The 17294-nt window shown below is 31.8% G+C and overlaps 1 protein-coding gene across 3 annotated transcripts in view; it reads left to right on the top strand.

The window, feature by feature from the left end:
• Window positions 1-17294, top strand: part of LOC148310095 (lysosomal-trafficking regulator-like) — a 55444-nt gene that overhangs the window by 11586 nt on the left and 26564 nt on the right. For all 3 annotated transcript variants that reach the window (XM_088259010.1, XM_088259012.1, XM_088259011.1), the window contains exons 7-25: window positions 4905-5083; window positions 6249-6383; window positions 6536-6662; window positions 7084-7204; window positions 7495-7697; window positions 8164-8370; window positions 9083-9184; window positions 9894-10103; window positions 10372-10518; window positions 10615-10763; window positions 11337-11591; window positions 11762-11836; window positions 12137-12254; window positions 13011-13174; window positions 14269-14442; window positions 14542-14691; window positions 15294-15551; window positions 16241-16384; window positions 16534-16934. In XM_088259010.1, the coding sequence (XP_088115136.1) occupies window positions 4905-5083; window positions 6249-6383; window positions 6536-6662; window positions 7084-7204; window positions 7495-7697; window positions 8164-8370; window positions 9083-9184; window positions 9894-10103; window positions 10372-10518; window positions 10615-10763; window positions 11337-11591; window positions 11762-11836; window positions 12137-12254; window positions 13011-13174; window positions 14269-14442; window positions 14542-14691; window positions 15294-15551; window positions 16241-16384; window positions 16534-16934 (3319 nt within the window). The remainder of the gene's footprint in view (window positions 1-4904; window positions 5084-6248; window positions 6384-6535; window positions 6663-7083; window positions 7205-7494; window positions 7698-8163; window positions 8371-9082; window positions 9185-9893; window positions 10104-10371; window positions 10519-10614; window positions 10764-11336; window positions 11592-11761; window positions 11837-12136; window positions 12255-13010; window positions 13175-14268; window positions 14443-14541; window positions 14692-15293; window positions 15552-16240; window positions 16385-16533; window positions 16935-17294) is intronic.

A 17294-nucleotide genomic window follows, 5' to 3' on the forward strand; every position in this document is an offset into this window, starting at 1 on the left:
CAATATGAGAATGTGATTTTAAAACCGGAAAAACGTAAATATTCCTAGTTGCTTTTACAGGCCATATTTAAAGTAAAGAAATATAACAATTTTGTAATGTTGGGTCTGGTAAATATGTATCTGAAAATGAGAATAATAACATCAAATATAATAATAATAATATCACAAGTAGCCGCCAAAGCCGAGAGCGAGAACGGCTTGCGCGCTACTAACGGCCAGTGTTGTCAGACGTCAAAGAGTAGTTTTCGATATTGAGATTGCGAAATTACGAGACGGCGAAAAAAAAATTTTTTCCAAAATTTACGCAGTGAATTTTTTTTCGCCGTCGCCAAAATTTTTCTAAAATCCGTTAAAATTCCGTTATAATCCTTCAAATTCCGTTTGATCTCTTTATTCCTTCAAAATCCGTATAAAACGGACAAATTCGTATTTGTCCAAATTTGTCCGTCATATTTAATATTCCTAGTTGCTTTTATTGGCCATATTTAAAGTTGAAATAAAACAATTTTGTAATGTTGGGTCTGGTAAATGTTATTCATAATGTCATTCATTTGCAGCGACGGAAATAAATAATTTGTAAAAAAATCGGGAATCAAATCCTAACATAAAATCGTAAAAATACACAAACGTTTCTGTGTTTGCGCGTGTGGCGTGCTTTGTAAGTATGCGTGCATGTCGTACGTCGTAACACGTTACTCCGCTAGTCCAATAGTGTGCAGATTGTCTTACCGACACTACGCCCCACTTAGGGCGCTTGTCCACTACCCGAAATTCCGTGTAATTTTACCGTCCGGCACGTCAGTTAGTTTTTTAAAATGACGATTGGCTTGTGCTTTTGTCCATCTTTCTTCGGATCGGAGCTCTTGATCGATGCGTGAACACGTTGCGCGTAAATTCGATCGTAAAATCGTCGTTTTAAAACGCAAACTGACGTGCCGGACGGACGGTAAAATTATTCCGTGTAGTGGACAAATGCCCTTACGATGTAGATAAAAGACGGATGCAATTTGAGGATTATTATTGTCAACAGAATCATTTCATTGAGATAAAAAGATGGATTGTAATTTGAGAATTATTATTGTCTACCATTGAGATAAGCAGGTGGACTGATCATGGGAAAGAATATACTTGAGAATTTTTATGGCCTACAGAAATAATTTCATTGAAATAAGAAGAGAGATTATAACTACGTCGCCTACTTTCAAAATCCGCCAGATCCATATAAGTCGATTTTACAAAAAAAAATCCAAATTCTCCGGATAACATTTATGTTTCAAAGATTTGTCTATCTTTATATAAAATATTATAAAATAGAGAATTTTCCCATTTTTTTGGAAAGTTTTTCAGTACTCAAAAAAAAACACGAGACACAAATCGATAATGACGTCATCTTAACTTTTGACCTATCTCCGCTCTCTGATTGACCGATATGGGTCAGAAGGCAAGTTTCATGAATATATCGGAATTTGAAATACAACGTTGTTTTTAAGTATTTTTTAGCGGGGTTTTCAAGTATTTAAAAATTTTGAACAATAAAACCCACAACTGGCATTCCGATAGAGTATTTATTTTAAAATCTTATAAAACTGGATCTAGCGGATTTTGAAAGTAGGCGACACAACTAAAGAATTATTATTGCTAAAGTAAATCATTTCACTGACTCATTGACTCTAATTACTAATTACTCAAGCTGATGGGATATTGTATTGAATTACTTTTAAAAATCGCCATAAAACCATCCGCATATGGTGCGGCGGCGCAGCTTTGAAATAATTTTTATCTTAACATTTTTTTATTTCGGCGCGGCGCCGCGGCGGCGCGGCTTTGAAATATTTTCATCATAACATTTTTTATTTGTTATAAATTTACTTAAATGTATTGGCATATTTTCGTACGGGACAAAAGTGATTTTGTTATACATAATAACGGGATTTCGTTATATAAATGCATTTTTGTATGAAAAATTAGTTGTAGGGAATAAATTTGGTTTTTTTTTTCGATATACGTCATTTTTCGATATATCGCGATTACTTATATCGCGATTCTACTGTATACCCCTTTGCCTTTACACTTCCGATTTATTCTTTACGTAACAGTATTGCCCTTCACTACTCCTTTCTAAGCTTAGGCGATGTATAAGTTAATCATACGTCACACCGTTTGGTATTACATACTGTGAATTTGTTTATCTGTAGTTTTTATTCTCAATTTAATTTTCGATTTACTGAATATTCGAAGATTTAATGGGTTAAATAAACCTTGATAAGAAAAACCAGTGTCAATATACCTTGCCTTTATATTATTAACTATGAAGTTAACACTCAAAGATATGCTGTTCCCCATGCATCATTGCGTGCAGGTAAGAGTTGGAAGAAAAAAAAGATCCACATTGAATATTATATATTTGATTGAAATTCATGAGGAATGATTTCTATAAATGGTCTTTGAGATGTACTATTTACAAGAATGCATATTATTTGCTTGTAAACCGGTTTTAGTGCACGTTTTAACTTAACCTTCTTTCACATAAATCTAACCGACCGGTATCATGCATTACATAACCATCTTCTTTTCATTAAGAGGCCATTCTATATTATTATTAATGCTTGTAATATTTATTTTGTTTAAAAATATGTTTCCTTCACAAAATAAAAATAAACATTTATCATACATTTTGATACTCATTCAGCTGTGAGAATACATTTACCACTTTTCTACTTTCATCCTTCTTTTGCCAACTTCATGCTTCACTTCCATACATTTGGGCATTCCTTTTAATGAAAACAGAGTTACATGGGTTTAATGCTTTTTACAATATCTACTGCCTAACAATTATTTCTAGTGTTTTTTTTTTGCTTTTATAGATTTTATCACCATTCGTCTTTTAGAAAACACTGGTCTCTTAATAGTATTTTATTAACACATTAGTTACGGCAATGTTTTGATAAAACTGTATCTTGAGGCGGGCGACATTAGACAGCTGTCCGGAAACATAAAATATGTCAGTGAACTTCATATTTTGAACTTGAGGTTGAACTCGAAAACAATACAAAAACGGTTAAATGGTCTCTAATGTCTCAAAATAAAATCATGTTAGTCCACAAATCATAAAAGTAAAAAAAATGTTAAAAACACTAATAACATATTAGAAAATAACAACACAGTTTAACAACCGCCGAAAACTCAAAATCTGCGAATAAAAAATTATTTATGGGCTTTCCCCACACGCGTTTATTGCTTTGTAAGTACCAACTGCCGACTTAAGTAAAGGACAATGATCTTTGTATTTTATTTCATTTTAGGACAAAGAAAAAAACGCACCGTCTGTATCCATTGTTTAAAGTTAATTTGTAACATTTCCTTCAAAACAGATTACGACCATTAGCTATGTTTTGAACCAGTAAATATCAGTATTATTTTTTATATTACAACGACATCTATCCACTACACAACAAAAGCAAAAAGGCCAAGAGATTAGAAGTTTATGACGTGTTTTTTGTAAACTAAATTGAAGGTAGCCGAAATGCACAAAAATGTGCACCCCGCCACCACACAAGGTTTCTGAAACGCACAAATATGTGCACACCGTACACAATGTGTTAATTAATAATGTGTAATACTTTCAAAAAATTATATTGCGTAATATGGCTTCCATGTGTTTCAAAATACACCCTATTATTATTAAAACGAAATAACAAAACTGTTAGTTTAACTGTCTTAATTTCCACTATTATTTACAGATTTTTTGAAAACATTTTAAAAGTAAATATTTTATTTTAATATGGCATGGCGTAAGTAACATATGTGATTACTGAGTAAGTAAATATAAGTATGTGTATTTATTATTATAATACACATACCTATTGCAGTATGGAGTATCAATTCCCCCACTCTGAAAGACCGGTTTATTGAAGAAATTCGATACCCACAAATACTACTCAAGAGCAAGGAATCCTTACAACTTCTTGCTTTGGTGATTTGTATCTCTTTACTTCAAGTTTTCGTAGTTAGTATGATCAGTTACATCATTAATAATGTGTTTAGTTCTTAACATATTCAGTTTTTTCACAAACACAATCTTTGATTATAATTCATAGTATTTTCATTTAATTTCTAGTTGCATTTTAAACAAATTCATTTAAATCCGGACTGTAATAAGAAAATCATTGAAAGTGATTGATCAACAAATCGTGTTAATAGTGAAGTGTTGACAGGTATAATCTAATATCTACAATGATATATGTTATTTACATTTCATAGATTTGTACGCAAAACATTTTATTATTTATGTTTTTTTTGTATTCCAATGTCAACATACCAAATGAATGAAATTATATTATTGTACAGACTGAATTGAATTAAATATATTCGAATAGGATATCTGAATTTTAATATAGATTTTTTTATTATTTTGGGTCCAATACTGGAAATGAAAATCATATATTTTATTAGGTAATTAACTTTAAAAGAAAACAGTTAAAAGGTCACTAGTATTTTTTTCTTTTAATTTTTTAATCTTGTAATCAAAGATGTAAAAAAATTTCAGAATGTGGAATTTTATAAAACTTTCATATAATTCAAGTTAGTATAGTTTGAAAGCCATAAATAAATATTTTGTACGCAACACCAATCATTATACTGTTTAAATTATCCACAATCGCTTTATTAATACTTGTTATAAAACATAGGAACCTGTTATATCAAACATGATTCATTCCGGAATCTTACTCGTTAAGTGAAACATTCGTTATGCGAAACATTTTATGTCTCGACTGGCGCGGAATTCCGGCTTTACCGCCGAGAATTACTCGTTATGAGAGGTTCCACTGTATAATTAAAAGTAAAACAATTAATGATATTACCAGTATGTTATACCCCATTGAAGACATTTAAAATTTTTGTAGATTGCACCATGGAACGGTCCAAGAGAACAATACTGGCTCTTTTGAAGGATGCCCTTCTTAATGATAAACGCTGTAAACTTGAACTCAACAATGTGAAGTCCCTTTGTGAGATGCTCATCCGAGCATCGACAACACAAGCGAGTACTGAGCAAGTTCTACCGCCGGTGAATAAGGCCAAAGTAAGATAAATTACAAATTAATCTTTATTATAAAACAATCGAATTTATTACTAAATTTTCTATGTTGTCTAGCTTTTTCTCTAGTCAATAGATAGAATAGGGTGACAATTAGAATTGTATTTTTACATCTGGATAAATTAAACGCTGTACCTTGTTTTTGGCTATCGCGACAGGTTTTTATTAAATATTGTTGGAAAACTTAATGTTACTGTATGTATAAAATTGTGAATTTTTATAATTTTGGACTAGCTGGGAAATTTTTTACACTGGATATTTTTCACAATCTATCCTGGTAAATTAGTAAATTGAGAGTTTTCAGAAGTATTGCTTTTTTATTAATATTGTTTATTCTCTACAGTTTTGTTATTGAGCCCTATTTGATAGAATGTTTATTCATGCGTTCGATCAGTGCAGATTTATAGAGACTTGTATCAAATTTCAACCACATTATTGAGAATGTTGAATAGACTTTCTTCATTGTATTTTAGTTCATATAACTATATTATATTATGGGGAAGGCAGTAAAATCTTTTCTGTTTTAAAATAGTAGGCATCTAGCTAACATCTCTGGCCTGGTCTTTTCCAGGTGTTTGCTTTGTTTTTTTATTTAAAATAGACAATAAATTATAGACCTTATTTTTGTGCTTTAAAATAAACAAGTTATATTTTTAGTTGTGGTCAGTTCCATAATTCTTATATGATTATCTTCATAAAAAGTATTATATAAAGTTTAACTAGCGATTGTTTGAAAATATGCATCTTTAAAACAAATTATAGCAGGCATAACATTGAGTTCAATTGTTTGTCAGAAAGTTTTTATAATTTAAAATTAAATAAATCCATAGAGAGTATTGAACGTTTCTACTTGAATTTTTTTTTTAAATGTCTTTTTTTTATTCCTTTCCCTATTGTACTCTATGTGCAGTAGTAAGTGTATTTAAGCTATCATGCATAAGGGTCAGTGTAATTTTTTGACTAGTTTTATACATAAATGTTACCATTAACTTGATCTTAAAACGCAGGACTGATCTTTGTATAATTAACAATAAGTTAACGCTGTGTCGATCCGATACATGGCCCTGTGTATCATAGGTGAAAAAAGGGTAAAAAAAATTCTTTTTAATTAATTTATTTTTTAATAAAAATTGTTTGAATTTTTTTGCAGCTCCCACCTTTACTATTTTCGGCTAATAGTGATGACGAGTCGCCTTCCAGTGGAGATGATGAAGACAGTACTAGCCTCAAGCCTTACATGAGTGAAGGCAGTGATCCTTACCATACAGCTGAAGAGGGGTATGATGTAAGTCAATTCTTTGAAGTTTTTGAAATAAATTCAAGTGCCAATTTGAAAAATTTTAAAATAAAAACTGCAATATGGAATTGGATGATTCATGTAAAATTTATTATTCTCAGGATAATAACTTTATTGGGGAATTTGTCATATATTTACAGGCAGATGTAGAAATGGGAATGGTGGATCAAGCCGCTCCGGAACCTGGTCAAGAGCAAGTTTTTGTTTCGGAAAACACAAATAAGAATTTGGAGCATTCCACCCATTCAGTTGGCAGCCAGCAAGCAGGTGACACTTTTCTTATCAGGAATATATGTTCATGAATTACATTATGACATTACGGTTGTTTGATAATGATGTTGTCTCAGGAGCTCACAACCCTATGCCTGCGGGCATACATATAAAATTCACTGTTCAGTATTGACCATTTAAACTTCAATGTTTTTTGGTATGTGTGTACCGTCAAATCAATTAAATTCAGAGACTTATTACTATTTAATTGTACTTATTTGATTCTGCTTCAATTATTTTGAAAATTAAAAAACCATAATATGAAAAATATTTAGTATTAAGATTTTATTTTTTTGACTGTATAGCGGCGGCACTCGAGTAGAACGGCAAACCATGGATGCTCTATGGCGGCACTTCAGTGCTAAGATTTAAACATTTTTTATATCTATGTTTTTTTTAAATAATCTTTATTTTATAGGTCCGAGTACTGATATTAATTACAAGACGTTAGAGTACAGTGAATATAAGAAAATTAATGCTATTACTCACCCGGAATTATGTACGACAGTTATAGATGTGTTACTGGACTTAATAGACAGGTGAGATTTCATTATCTGTAATAATCCTTGTGCTATTTAATATAAAAATAAAACACTTGTGTAAGATCACTTTTGAGTTTATCAATGTAAACACAACTAGTTTCGACAACTACAAATATTTTCAAAACTAGTCTTGCTTACATTGAAAAAATCAAAAGTGGTATTATATAAGTGTTTTATTTCGTTTATTCAAAACATCATGAAATTCCATAAAGTTAAAGCTACATAATTCAATAATATCATTGTGTTAATTGCAATATTTAATTTTGTTACACATGTCTTTTTTAAAGAATTTTAAAAAGCATTGAAAATCCAGAAGCATCCGATTCCACGGAATTATCACAGATGATGTCCATTGTTTGTTCGTGTATTGGAAAACTATCCTCAAGTTTCCAACATGACACTAATTGTTCATCGGGCAGCGGGCTTACTACTCAAATCCTAAGTAGCGCATCCATACGTCTTTTGATGAAAAAATCACCAAACTTAGAAGGTATTCTGCTATACAAATGTGTATATTATAATAAAATATATTTGCTTGAAAGTATTTTTACTATTTACTACTATTTTTAACATTTTAATAAACGAAAAATCATTATATCACATATCAATCTCATACCAAAATTTATCTTATGTCAAAATTAATAAAAAAAAACTGTAAATCACCTTTTTTTTAGATATGACGTATTTAAATGTTTTACTAACCAATTGTGGTAAATTCCTTGCTTAAAAAAATCTGATTAATTTTTTTGCACTGTTATTATTTAGGTGCCATGATTGATATAAATTTTGCATAAAAAGGTCACCATAGTGCTAGTTATTAAGTGAATTTTAACTTAACAGGGATGAAATATTTCCAAAATTATAACCGATACATTTATCCCTACGCTTACCTTATAAATAAATTTGTATTGTTTATAAAAATTTTCAGTTTAAGACATAATTTTTACTTTTTGTAGATTTGCAACGCAGTTTATTAAAGTTTCTTTCCACTCTGTCGGCAAGAAGTATAGATCCTTCTGAATTAAGGTTATACCTGGATCTCTTCTCTTCTCCTGATATACCGCTGAATGTACTCTTGGAACCACTGTGTGACCTTGCAGAAAAGGCGCCGACCAATATACCTGATTTCATTGTTTGCTTTCCCATTGACCGCTTTCCACAACGTAAGTTGAAAAATACATATCCTATATAAGCTATCCTATGTCCGCCTCCGTAGTGTAATGGTCAGCACGCTCGGCTACCGTTTTGGAGGTCCCGGGTTCGATTCCCAAGGGGGGTAAAATAAATATAAGTGATTTTTTCACTGTAATATTTATACAATATCACCATGGACTGGTACCTGAAGCGGAGGGCTGATCACCTTTCCTTCATGTGTAAACGATCAAGATAACAATGCGTTAATATGACACAGTGCCCTATGCACCATTGGGGTGCGGATAAGGGTTTTATTATTATTATTATATAAGCTACAAATATTATTATTGAGTCATTATTACACTCTCAGATTGATATTACATATTTATCTCATTGACACCACTACAAAGAAATAATGGAGATTTTTTCTGGTAGATTATTTAATAAATTGTTGGCTGAAAACCCCAAAGGATCTTAAGGTGGAGACTGACCGGAGCATTTCGTCGTAACATCGCTCGCGGCGAGCTGTACTGACTGCCTGAATGCTCGCATTGTAACATGTTACGTTACGAAGAAATGCTCCGGTCAGTCTTTACACTTAAGAGAATTATTAGATTTGTACTCGAAGCCATCAAAATATGAACCTTAACATAAGTCACATGCAATTCTAGTTAAAAGGGCGATTTAAAAGGCTGCTTATAGCAATCAAGAAACTAATGAATTGTATGTATTTTGTTTTAGGTTCGGGCTCTGAAATATCAAGTCTTCATGGCAGTAAAGAAGTCCAAACGTCCCAAATTGAGCAGTTGGCAAAAACATTGCATCATCAGCATCAAAATTCAGGTACATATCTGTTGTTTCTCGTCTCTATCTGCTCCCATTGGCGCATAGGGTGCCACTTCAGATTTACTTGGTATTACCTTCATTAAATTATGCAAAGGTAAAGTAAGGTGATTAGACCTGCGCTCCAGTACGAATGGTACAGATAATGTAAGTGAAGGAATTCAGGATGAAAGACATTATTTAAAGAATTATCATTAATATTTATTTTTAATTTTAAAATTTTTAATTATTATTATTATTGAATTATTATAAAGAATTATTTTTCATAGGATAGGAAAATATGAAAGAGTACTTTTGATTAAGTAGAGGAAAAGAATTTGCAACAATGGTTAGGGGAACTCAGAGTCGCATACAAGCTAGCGTATGTTGGACAAGATGTGAGTCCTTCCAAGTTTAAAAAAAAAGTGGATTGTATAATCTCTTTGAATCATTTTTATTTTTAAAAAAAATGTTTAAATTTAATATAAAAAATAATGTTATTATCCATTTTAAATGCATATGTACGGCAGAGAAATAAATTTTCCTCTCCAAAATATTTGCGAGATGGTTGTATGCAGATTTTTAAAACTCATTGTATTTTTTCGTATTGTTTACTTTTATTCATTTAATCGTATACAATTGACATAATACTCATGCACACTTCATTTTAGTACCTGAATTTTATAAATTATTCCACAATATTGTAATAACTTATTTTATTTATGCATAGGTATCAATTCATCTTGGTCGGAAATGGGGCTGTGGTGTCCGATTGAAGGAGTGAATTGGGGACTCTGGCTGCAAGGCTGTTCGTTGTCTATTTGGTTGAGAGTTCAAGAAATCCAATCTCCTCCAACTAAATCCGCTGACACTTCCCAATTCAGTCAAAATGAAAGTTCATCCAGCGATGTTCCAATTGAAAAAAGTTTTCGCAGCAAAAGTAAGACTTGCCTATTTTTAAATAATAAATCACGATTCATCTAACACATGGTATTCTTTATATTTTTAAAGGAATATCAGGTACTACTATCATTTTTAAAGATCTACATAACTAACTAAACTAATTTAGAAGAGAATTTGGAAGCATTTTTATGGAAGCATATTTTATTTTCATGACTATCCCAACATTTCATTCTTCAAAGTAACTTTTTTATCTAAGAATTTCTTTGATGCAGGGTTATCTTATAAATAAATTGACGTTTTTTTAGCTCCTAAATCTGCCAGTAAGCTGGAAAAAATGCAACCGACAACTAAAGAAGGCCTCAATTTGAAAAAACCTTTTTCAAGCATTTTGCATATGATGTCCATCGGGCATGATTCTCTCATTTTAGAGTTTTGGGTGAATACCAAAAATGGTGAGTAGAAAAAAAAAAGTCTCTTGGACTTTTTTCAGTATAAAATTAAAGGCACGCATTAAAATTGTTTTCTAATTAGAATACTTTCCCCATTAGGTGATCTATTGATAAAACTAAGTCGCCCCGAACAGGAAAATAAATTAGTTGGTGAATCTTTAGTGGAAGGATGTATTCCCCTACACCAGTGGAACCATTTGGGTATGAATATCAAGGAAGTAATGCAGAAAAGAAATATAGTGCTTGAAGTAAGTGTTTGATCAGATGAATAGCAAAACCACGCATGCGCTACATCACAAATGCCATAAATAATATCATTCTCAACCATTCAAGCAGAATATTGTGATCTACTAGGACAAAGAATTTTTACTTTATGAAAATTGAATTAAACTATGTATTGAACGATTTTAATGTTTTTTTGTTTAAATACATAATACATATTTATTCATACAAAAAAAAACATTGATATACAGTTGAACCAACGATTTAAACTTCATACAAAATACCCAGTAAAAAATTGCTCCATTTGCAAACAGAATTCAAGATTAGTTCGTAGTCCGAAAATTTTCACAATCTAATATATTTTGTTAGAAATTTTGTTACAATTTTTCTTTATATGTATTCAAATTGTTCATTACTCCAGGCATTCCTACCTGTGATTTTGCCATATTAAAGAACACTAATATACTATAGAAAAAAGTATTTGCTGCATGGACTGCTAATCTGATCTGGGATTTTCTTATTGATTTTATTACTATACTTTATTTTATTAGTATGCTGTTTGTAGTATCTACAACATTTTGTTTAAAATGTTACCTTAGGTTACTATATTTGTGAACGGTTCCGAAAGTCGCATTGTCACCGTGCCACTGAATGGAATACTACTCCGGAAAGCACGCCCCGCTTGTTTCACGTTGGGCCACACCACGGGTAGTGACAACGAAACCTCTAACAGACCTATGGGATCCTGGTACCTCTCTAGTGTAACACTATTCAGAACTCCAGTGTTGACAAGGCAGACAGTTTTGTACTTGATGGCATTTGGACCAAATGTGGATCCTCTCTCATCTTGTCAGGTTGGAATTTTTTTATATATTCTTCAATTTAGGAAAAATAAATACTTGTGTTCTTATAATACATTTTTGAGATAAGCCTATGTGACTTGTGTTTAAAAATGGGTGTCAAGTTGTGGCAGAGTGCAATACATATTAACTACAATTTAATACAATACTTAATTTTTTTTTAGGTTGGCAACCTTGTTCCAAATTTTATACCACTCTTCGTTCCTGATATAGTTTCATCAAACTTGGACTGGGATCAGGTAATATAATCCGTATATTTCTACAGTCTATCAAATATACTTAGTCTGGTTCCCATGCAGTAAGTCCCAGAGGTTAGATTCCAGGTGGGCTAATCAGAAAATGCATTGTATTTGAAAATACAGCCCTCTTGATTGTGATTTACATTCTAGTTGATCAGCCTTACATTTTAAGTGTACCAAGTCTAGAATAATATGTTTAAAATAAATGATTGTGAAAAATTACTTCTTACGCATGTTTATTGCACTAACCATTTAACTATTCTTACAGATTTTATTTCTACTAATTTTACATTGTTTCAGGTATTGGATATATCATTCTTGAATGTTCGAGAATTGCAAGAGAATTTGTTATTGAAATATTCAGCTCACAATCTTGGGATAGTAGATATTTACCATCAAAACACATTAAATCCATCAGGCAAGTCTAAAATTTAGTTCATTTAGTTTATCGCAGTTTTTTGTTGGTGATGCAACATTCAGTCTTTAGTGCTGCTTAATATATATTACATGTTGTGGTGGTCTTCTAATATATAATAGACTATATCAGGGGTTCCCAAAGTGTGCGCCGCGGCGCCCTAGTGCACCGTAGAAAGTAAAGAGGGGCGCCGTGAGTCCATCCTCTATCATTATCCGAAACCACAAATATTCTCGGGTACCTATAAAGCAGCAATTTCTTTTTTGAGAGCTAGCATCTTTCTACCCAACTACTATTATTGTTGGTACCTATCTATTTCTTTCGACTATAATATATGTATATACATATATAGTCGCATTGTCTTTTCCAAATAGCTTACTAAAGAAAAGCGCCGTGACAAAATATTAAACTTGTAAGTGTGCCGCGGGCTGAAAAACATTGGGAACCCCTGGACTATATATTGAAAAAATACAACATGTTCACCGTCTGAATATAGAGTTTTATTAACAGCAATAATGATTTCCAAATATGATTAAATTCATTCTATCTACTTGACAAGTAATGTATGAAACCTGTACATGTCACAGGTTTTCATGTGTCAATTAAATAGCTGATGTGTTATGCAGAAACAGCCATGGTGGGATTAATACTGAAAAAATAACATTCAGTAGCTGTCTTTATGAACGCAGCCAAGCAAAGCTTCTAGTAAGTCTTTCTGTTTTTCTGAATTTTTATAATGTTATTGCTGGATGATTTTAGTGTTTGGCGGGTTGGTGCCCAGCATGAAGTCGGGTGTGTGCAGTGTCCCGGTACCCACTGTGGCCAACTGGACAGGGTCGGCTTTGCCAAGTCAACACAAAGGACTATTGCCATCTATCTATCTACTGGGCGGGCCAAATATTCTACTGTTTCTGTTTGCTACAGTATGTTGTTACATATTTGGTTTTTATAACCATATTTTATATAGTAACCATTTGGTAAAATTATTGAGACAGGGCTTCTAAATTGTTTTTATTTATGTTAATAATCATCTGTTTGTCCAGTAAATAAATAAAAACAATAAATTAACACCTTGTTGACCTCTTTTATATAGTGGTTAGCACATAAGGTTACTTACCCTTAGATTTGAGGTTCGATTCCCAATGGGGTGGAAATTTGTTAGTTAAAGTGATATTATTTTTGTTCTAATATATTTTTAATATGTATAACCCTGGAAATATATGACTGATGATCTTCCCTTTGTGTAATTAGTGATAATGTTAACTTAAAAATGCTTAATTTGCTCTTGGGTGTGAATGTGTCAGTCGAGAAATGTGTCAATGTCAAATGTGTTTGAATTATGTCTAGATTTTATACATCTTTGAATCTTACAATGATTAAAGAAAACACTTAGTTTTTTACCACTTGAGTTTTATTATAAACTACATGTTTCAGAAGTTAAACTTCCATCATTCAGGTCTGTATAATAACTAAAATATAAAATATAAAATTGTTCTATAAATAAGGAGAGGAGAAAGTAAGGGGAAGGGGTTAGTCAAGGGACGGAATTTGAAAACAAAGGAAAAATGGAAAGCAATGGCAAAGAATTTTGAAACAATATATTATTTAATAAATTATTATTAGAACTCAGGTTTTTTTGTATTTCTAAATTTTCAAGATAATTCATAATTTGGCCTTTATATGGAACAAGGTGTAATAATTTTAATTTATGAGAATGAAATGAGTGATTAGTATCTATTATATGATATTATCTATTATATTATCTTTGAATCTTAATTTTTTTTTAAATGTTAAGGCTAATTGTTTTTTTTCATAATAAGCATGAAATCTAAATACATTTGATTTTGACATATTTCTCGAGTCGTTTACCGTAGTTGATGCAAAAGTTACTTAAGAACAACACATCTCGTATACGTAATATTAACGTTATTGTAAATTACACAAAATAAACATAAAAATAAAAGTTTTTATTTATGGTAAAACTAATATTTTTTTAAATAAATATTTGCATATTTAGGTTGTTGAAATGGACGGAAGTGTAGAGGAGCAGGCCGCAGCACTGAGTTTATTGCTAAGAGTCAGTTTCTCCGATACTCGACTTCACTCGGCTTTCCAGCAAGATGATCTTTTCAACATGTTACAGACTGTTTTTGCATCCTCGAAATGCCACATGGGATATCATTTCCTAAAAGTAAGACAGTTATTGTGTACATACTTTCCATTAAATAGCGGTCATTAATAAAATATTGAACTTTAAATTAACACCAGAAAAATTATCTTTTGTTCATAGGCTATGCTGGATGCCGCATGCAATACTCCAATTTTGACAAAAGATGGTAATAAATTTAATTTGGTTAAACAGACAGACATCATTATTGTGTGCCCTCAAATACTTACAGCATTGCTCAAGGCATGGAGGCACCTGGAAAGGGATTCAGAGGTAATTTATGAGTAAAAAACTACAAGTAGTCTCACGGTTTTTATTGGAATGTTTTATTATACAATTTTTGTATTTTTTTAAAAACTTTGTTCATATTTGTGCCTGTATAAAATACCTCAAATGCATGATGTTAACATAAGTTTTATATTCTCAACTCTACATGTCGCTCAATCCTATCAAAAACATCATACATATATCAAAAATTGACAATTTTCAGTTGTGCATGTTTTCGTAATGCCCAGAAAATGTGCTTTACATATCCCAGAAAAAGCGGCATATTTTTAACATAATATTTACCCGCTGTAGAGAAGAAAGTGTTGTTTTTGTATTTGGAAGAAAAGGTATTGTTTAATTATTTTTTTAAATATACTAAATATTTTTCAAATGGAGGAAAAAACTTTCTGGTTTTACCTAAAAAGATCTGTTGCACAGTAAAAAGTTCAATAAGTGGCTTGATATTTGTTTTAAATACATTTCATTATATTCTTAAAATTTCTCCTGAAAAATCAAGTTTTTTGATGTACGATGTTGTTGAAAGGAGTGAGCGATGTGTGTTATGTACGCCTGTAGGTATTTATGATAAAATACATATATATTTCCAGGAATATTTCTTTGAAAGCAATTCAAAAGACGATTGTGATGATATGGAAAAATGCGAAAAGGACAGTAAAGATTTTGATCGTAGCGTAACGACTGAATCAAGCGACAAATCCGTATCTTCAGAAGATGGAGGCGGGTTATTGGGAGCTCTATTATTCACTATGGAGGCGCTGCTGAGAGATGATCATCAGTTCAGGTCCTTCAATGTCTACCAAATGAACAGAGTGAACATGGTGGAGAACTTGCTGATTTTCTGCAAAGTAAGGGATTTTATAGATATGTAGGAGAATGGTTATTCATTCATGCAATACAAAATTAGTGTCTTTAATTAAGGTTTTTGGAAATTTCTGCAATATTAATGACGCTCTCCTGCTGAAAGACTTTTATGTGACAACATATCACTTTTACAGTTGAAAATACACATAATTATCTATATAATAGATGTATCCATGGTAATCTATATAAATTTAGAGGTCTCCCTAATCTCCCTAAGCTATCTACCGATTGCTTTGAAATTTCGATACAACATTGTATTGAAATACATGCGAGTTTTTATATACTTGTGACAAGTAAAAACATTTTTTTAAACAGCTTTTTTGGCCGCAGTGGCAGTACCATCTGTTGAACTGGACAGTAACACTCATCATTGTTTGTGCGTGCTTCTTAACAGCTGTTGAAATATTGTATACCCACAAGGATTGTGAAATTAAACGTAATAAGAACGTTTACTAGAAATGTGCATTTATAAATATTTCTGCATTTTTAAATGAAATATAATGAATACAATCCACATTCAAAGCACCAACTCTGTGTTTTTTTTTATAAGTTAAAAATGTGCTTCATTGAAATACAATGAGCTATGAATCTGTTTTCACCATTCTTAATTATAACAAATCACATTGAATATTCGCTATTGAGTATTAAATAATGTAAGCTTATTTTTTTTTAGGAACGATTCTTGAATTCTGATATGGAAAGACTGAGTGAAGCCGTGAGTTGCAGCTTAGTAGAACTTATTCGATCTTTGATCGGATGTCCTCCCATAATGCACCATGTTGCTCTGCTGACCGATTTCCTCGTCCTCATGCACCAGGTAACTACATTAATATAAATACATAATTAGATAATTCTTTCTTAACTCTAGTTAGTTAGATAACTCGTTCCAGTTATATTAAAGATCAGTGTAATTTATATATGATATTCTCAGAGTTATTTTATCTTACGTCGCTTTGTCATTTCCAGGCTAGCGCAACATTTATAACACATTCAAGATCAAGTTTCTATTTTCTGCTAACGGACATAACGCAGTCAACTTCAAACTACAACTCCAACTTACTCGGTCTGCCGCTGCCCTTCACCACTAAGCGGAGGAACCGGAAGAACCCGCGCCGCCGCCGCCTCAGCAGCTCCACCAGCTACTCTGATCGAGAGTCCCTCGGCACCCCGCTCAGGAACATGTCCCTGAACCAGATTGAACCTAACCCCTTTCAAGATATGAACGACATGATTTCCAGCGAGCACGGTGATGTAGAAAATACTCCGGTGAACCTTATGCGAACGAGCTCCCCTCTGGAAACATCTAAAACCAGTAAAACAATTGCTAATCTACACGTCAGAAGAAAAGCATCGAGGAAGGAAAAGAGGTTTGTTTCATTTTATGAATAGGCTAATCAGAGTGACACTTCAAAAAGCGAATGAGTAAGAATGAGACACATTTAAAAAAATCAAATAAGAGTCATATGGATAGAGTATGATATATTTAGAATATTTTACATCAATACACACTAATGACGATAGTCAAAGGAATAAAATATCTTGCTCATTTCCATTATAGTTTAATGTTATGAAATGATATAAGAGGAATGAAAAATATGTATGAAAATGGAATGAAAATGATAAAGATTGACACAAAAAAAAAACTATTGGAGTGTGACTATTTTGGCAGCTATGAATGTTACCAAATGATGCAACATTATCATAATATTATATTTTTTTCCACTTAA

This window comes from Brachycentrus maculatus, unplaced genomic scaffold (genome assembly GCF_059751285.1).
Source record: "Brachycentrus maculatus isolate JH-2025_06_01 unplaced genomic scaffold, ASM5975128v1 h1tg000107l, whole genome shotgun sequence".
Classification (NCBI taxonomy): domain Eukaryota; kingdom Metazoa; phylum Arthropoda; class Insecta; order Trichoptera; family Brachycentridae; genus Brachycentrus; species Brachycentrus maculatus.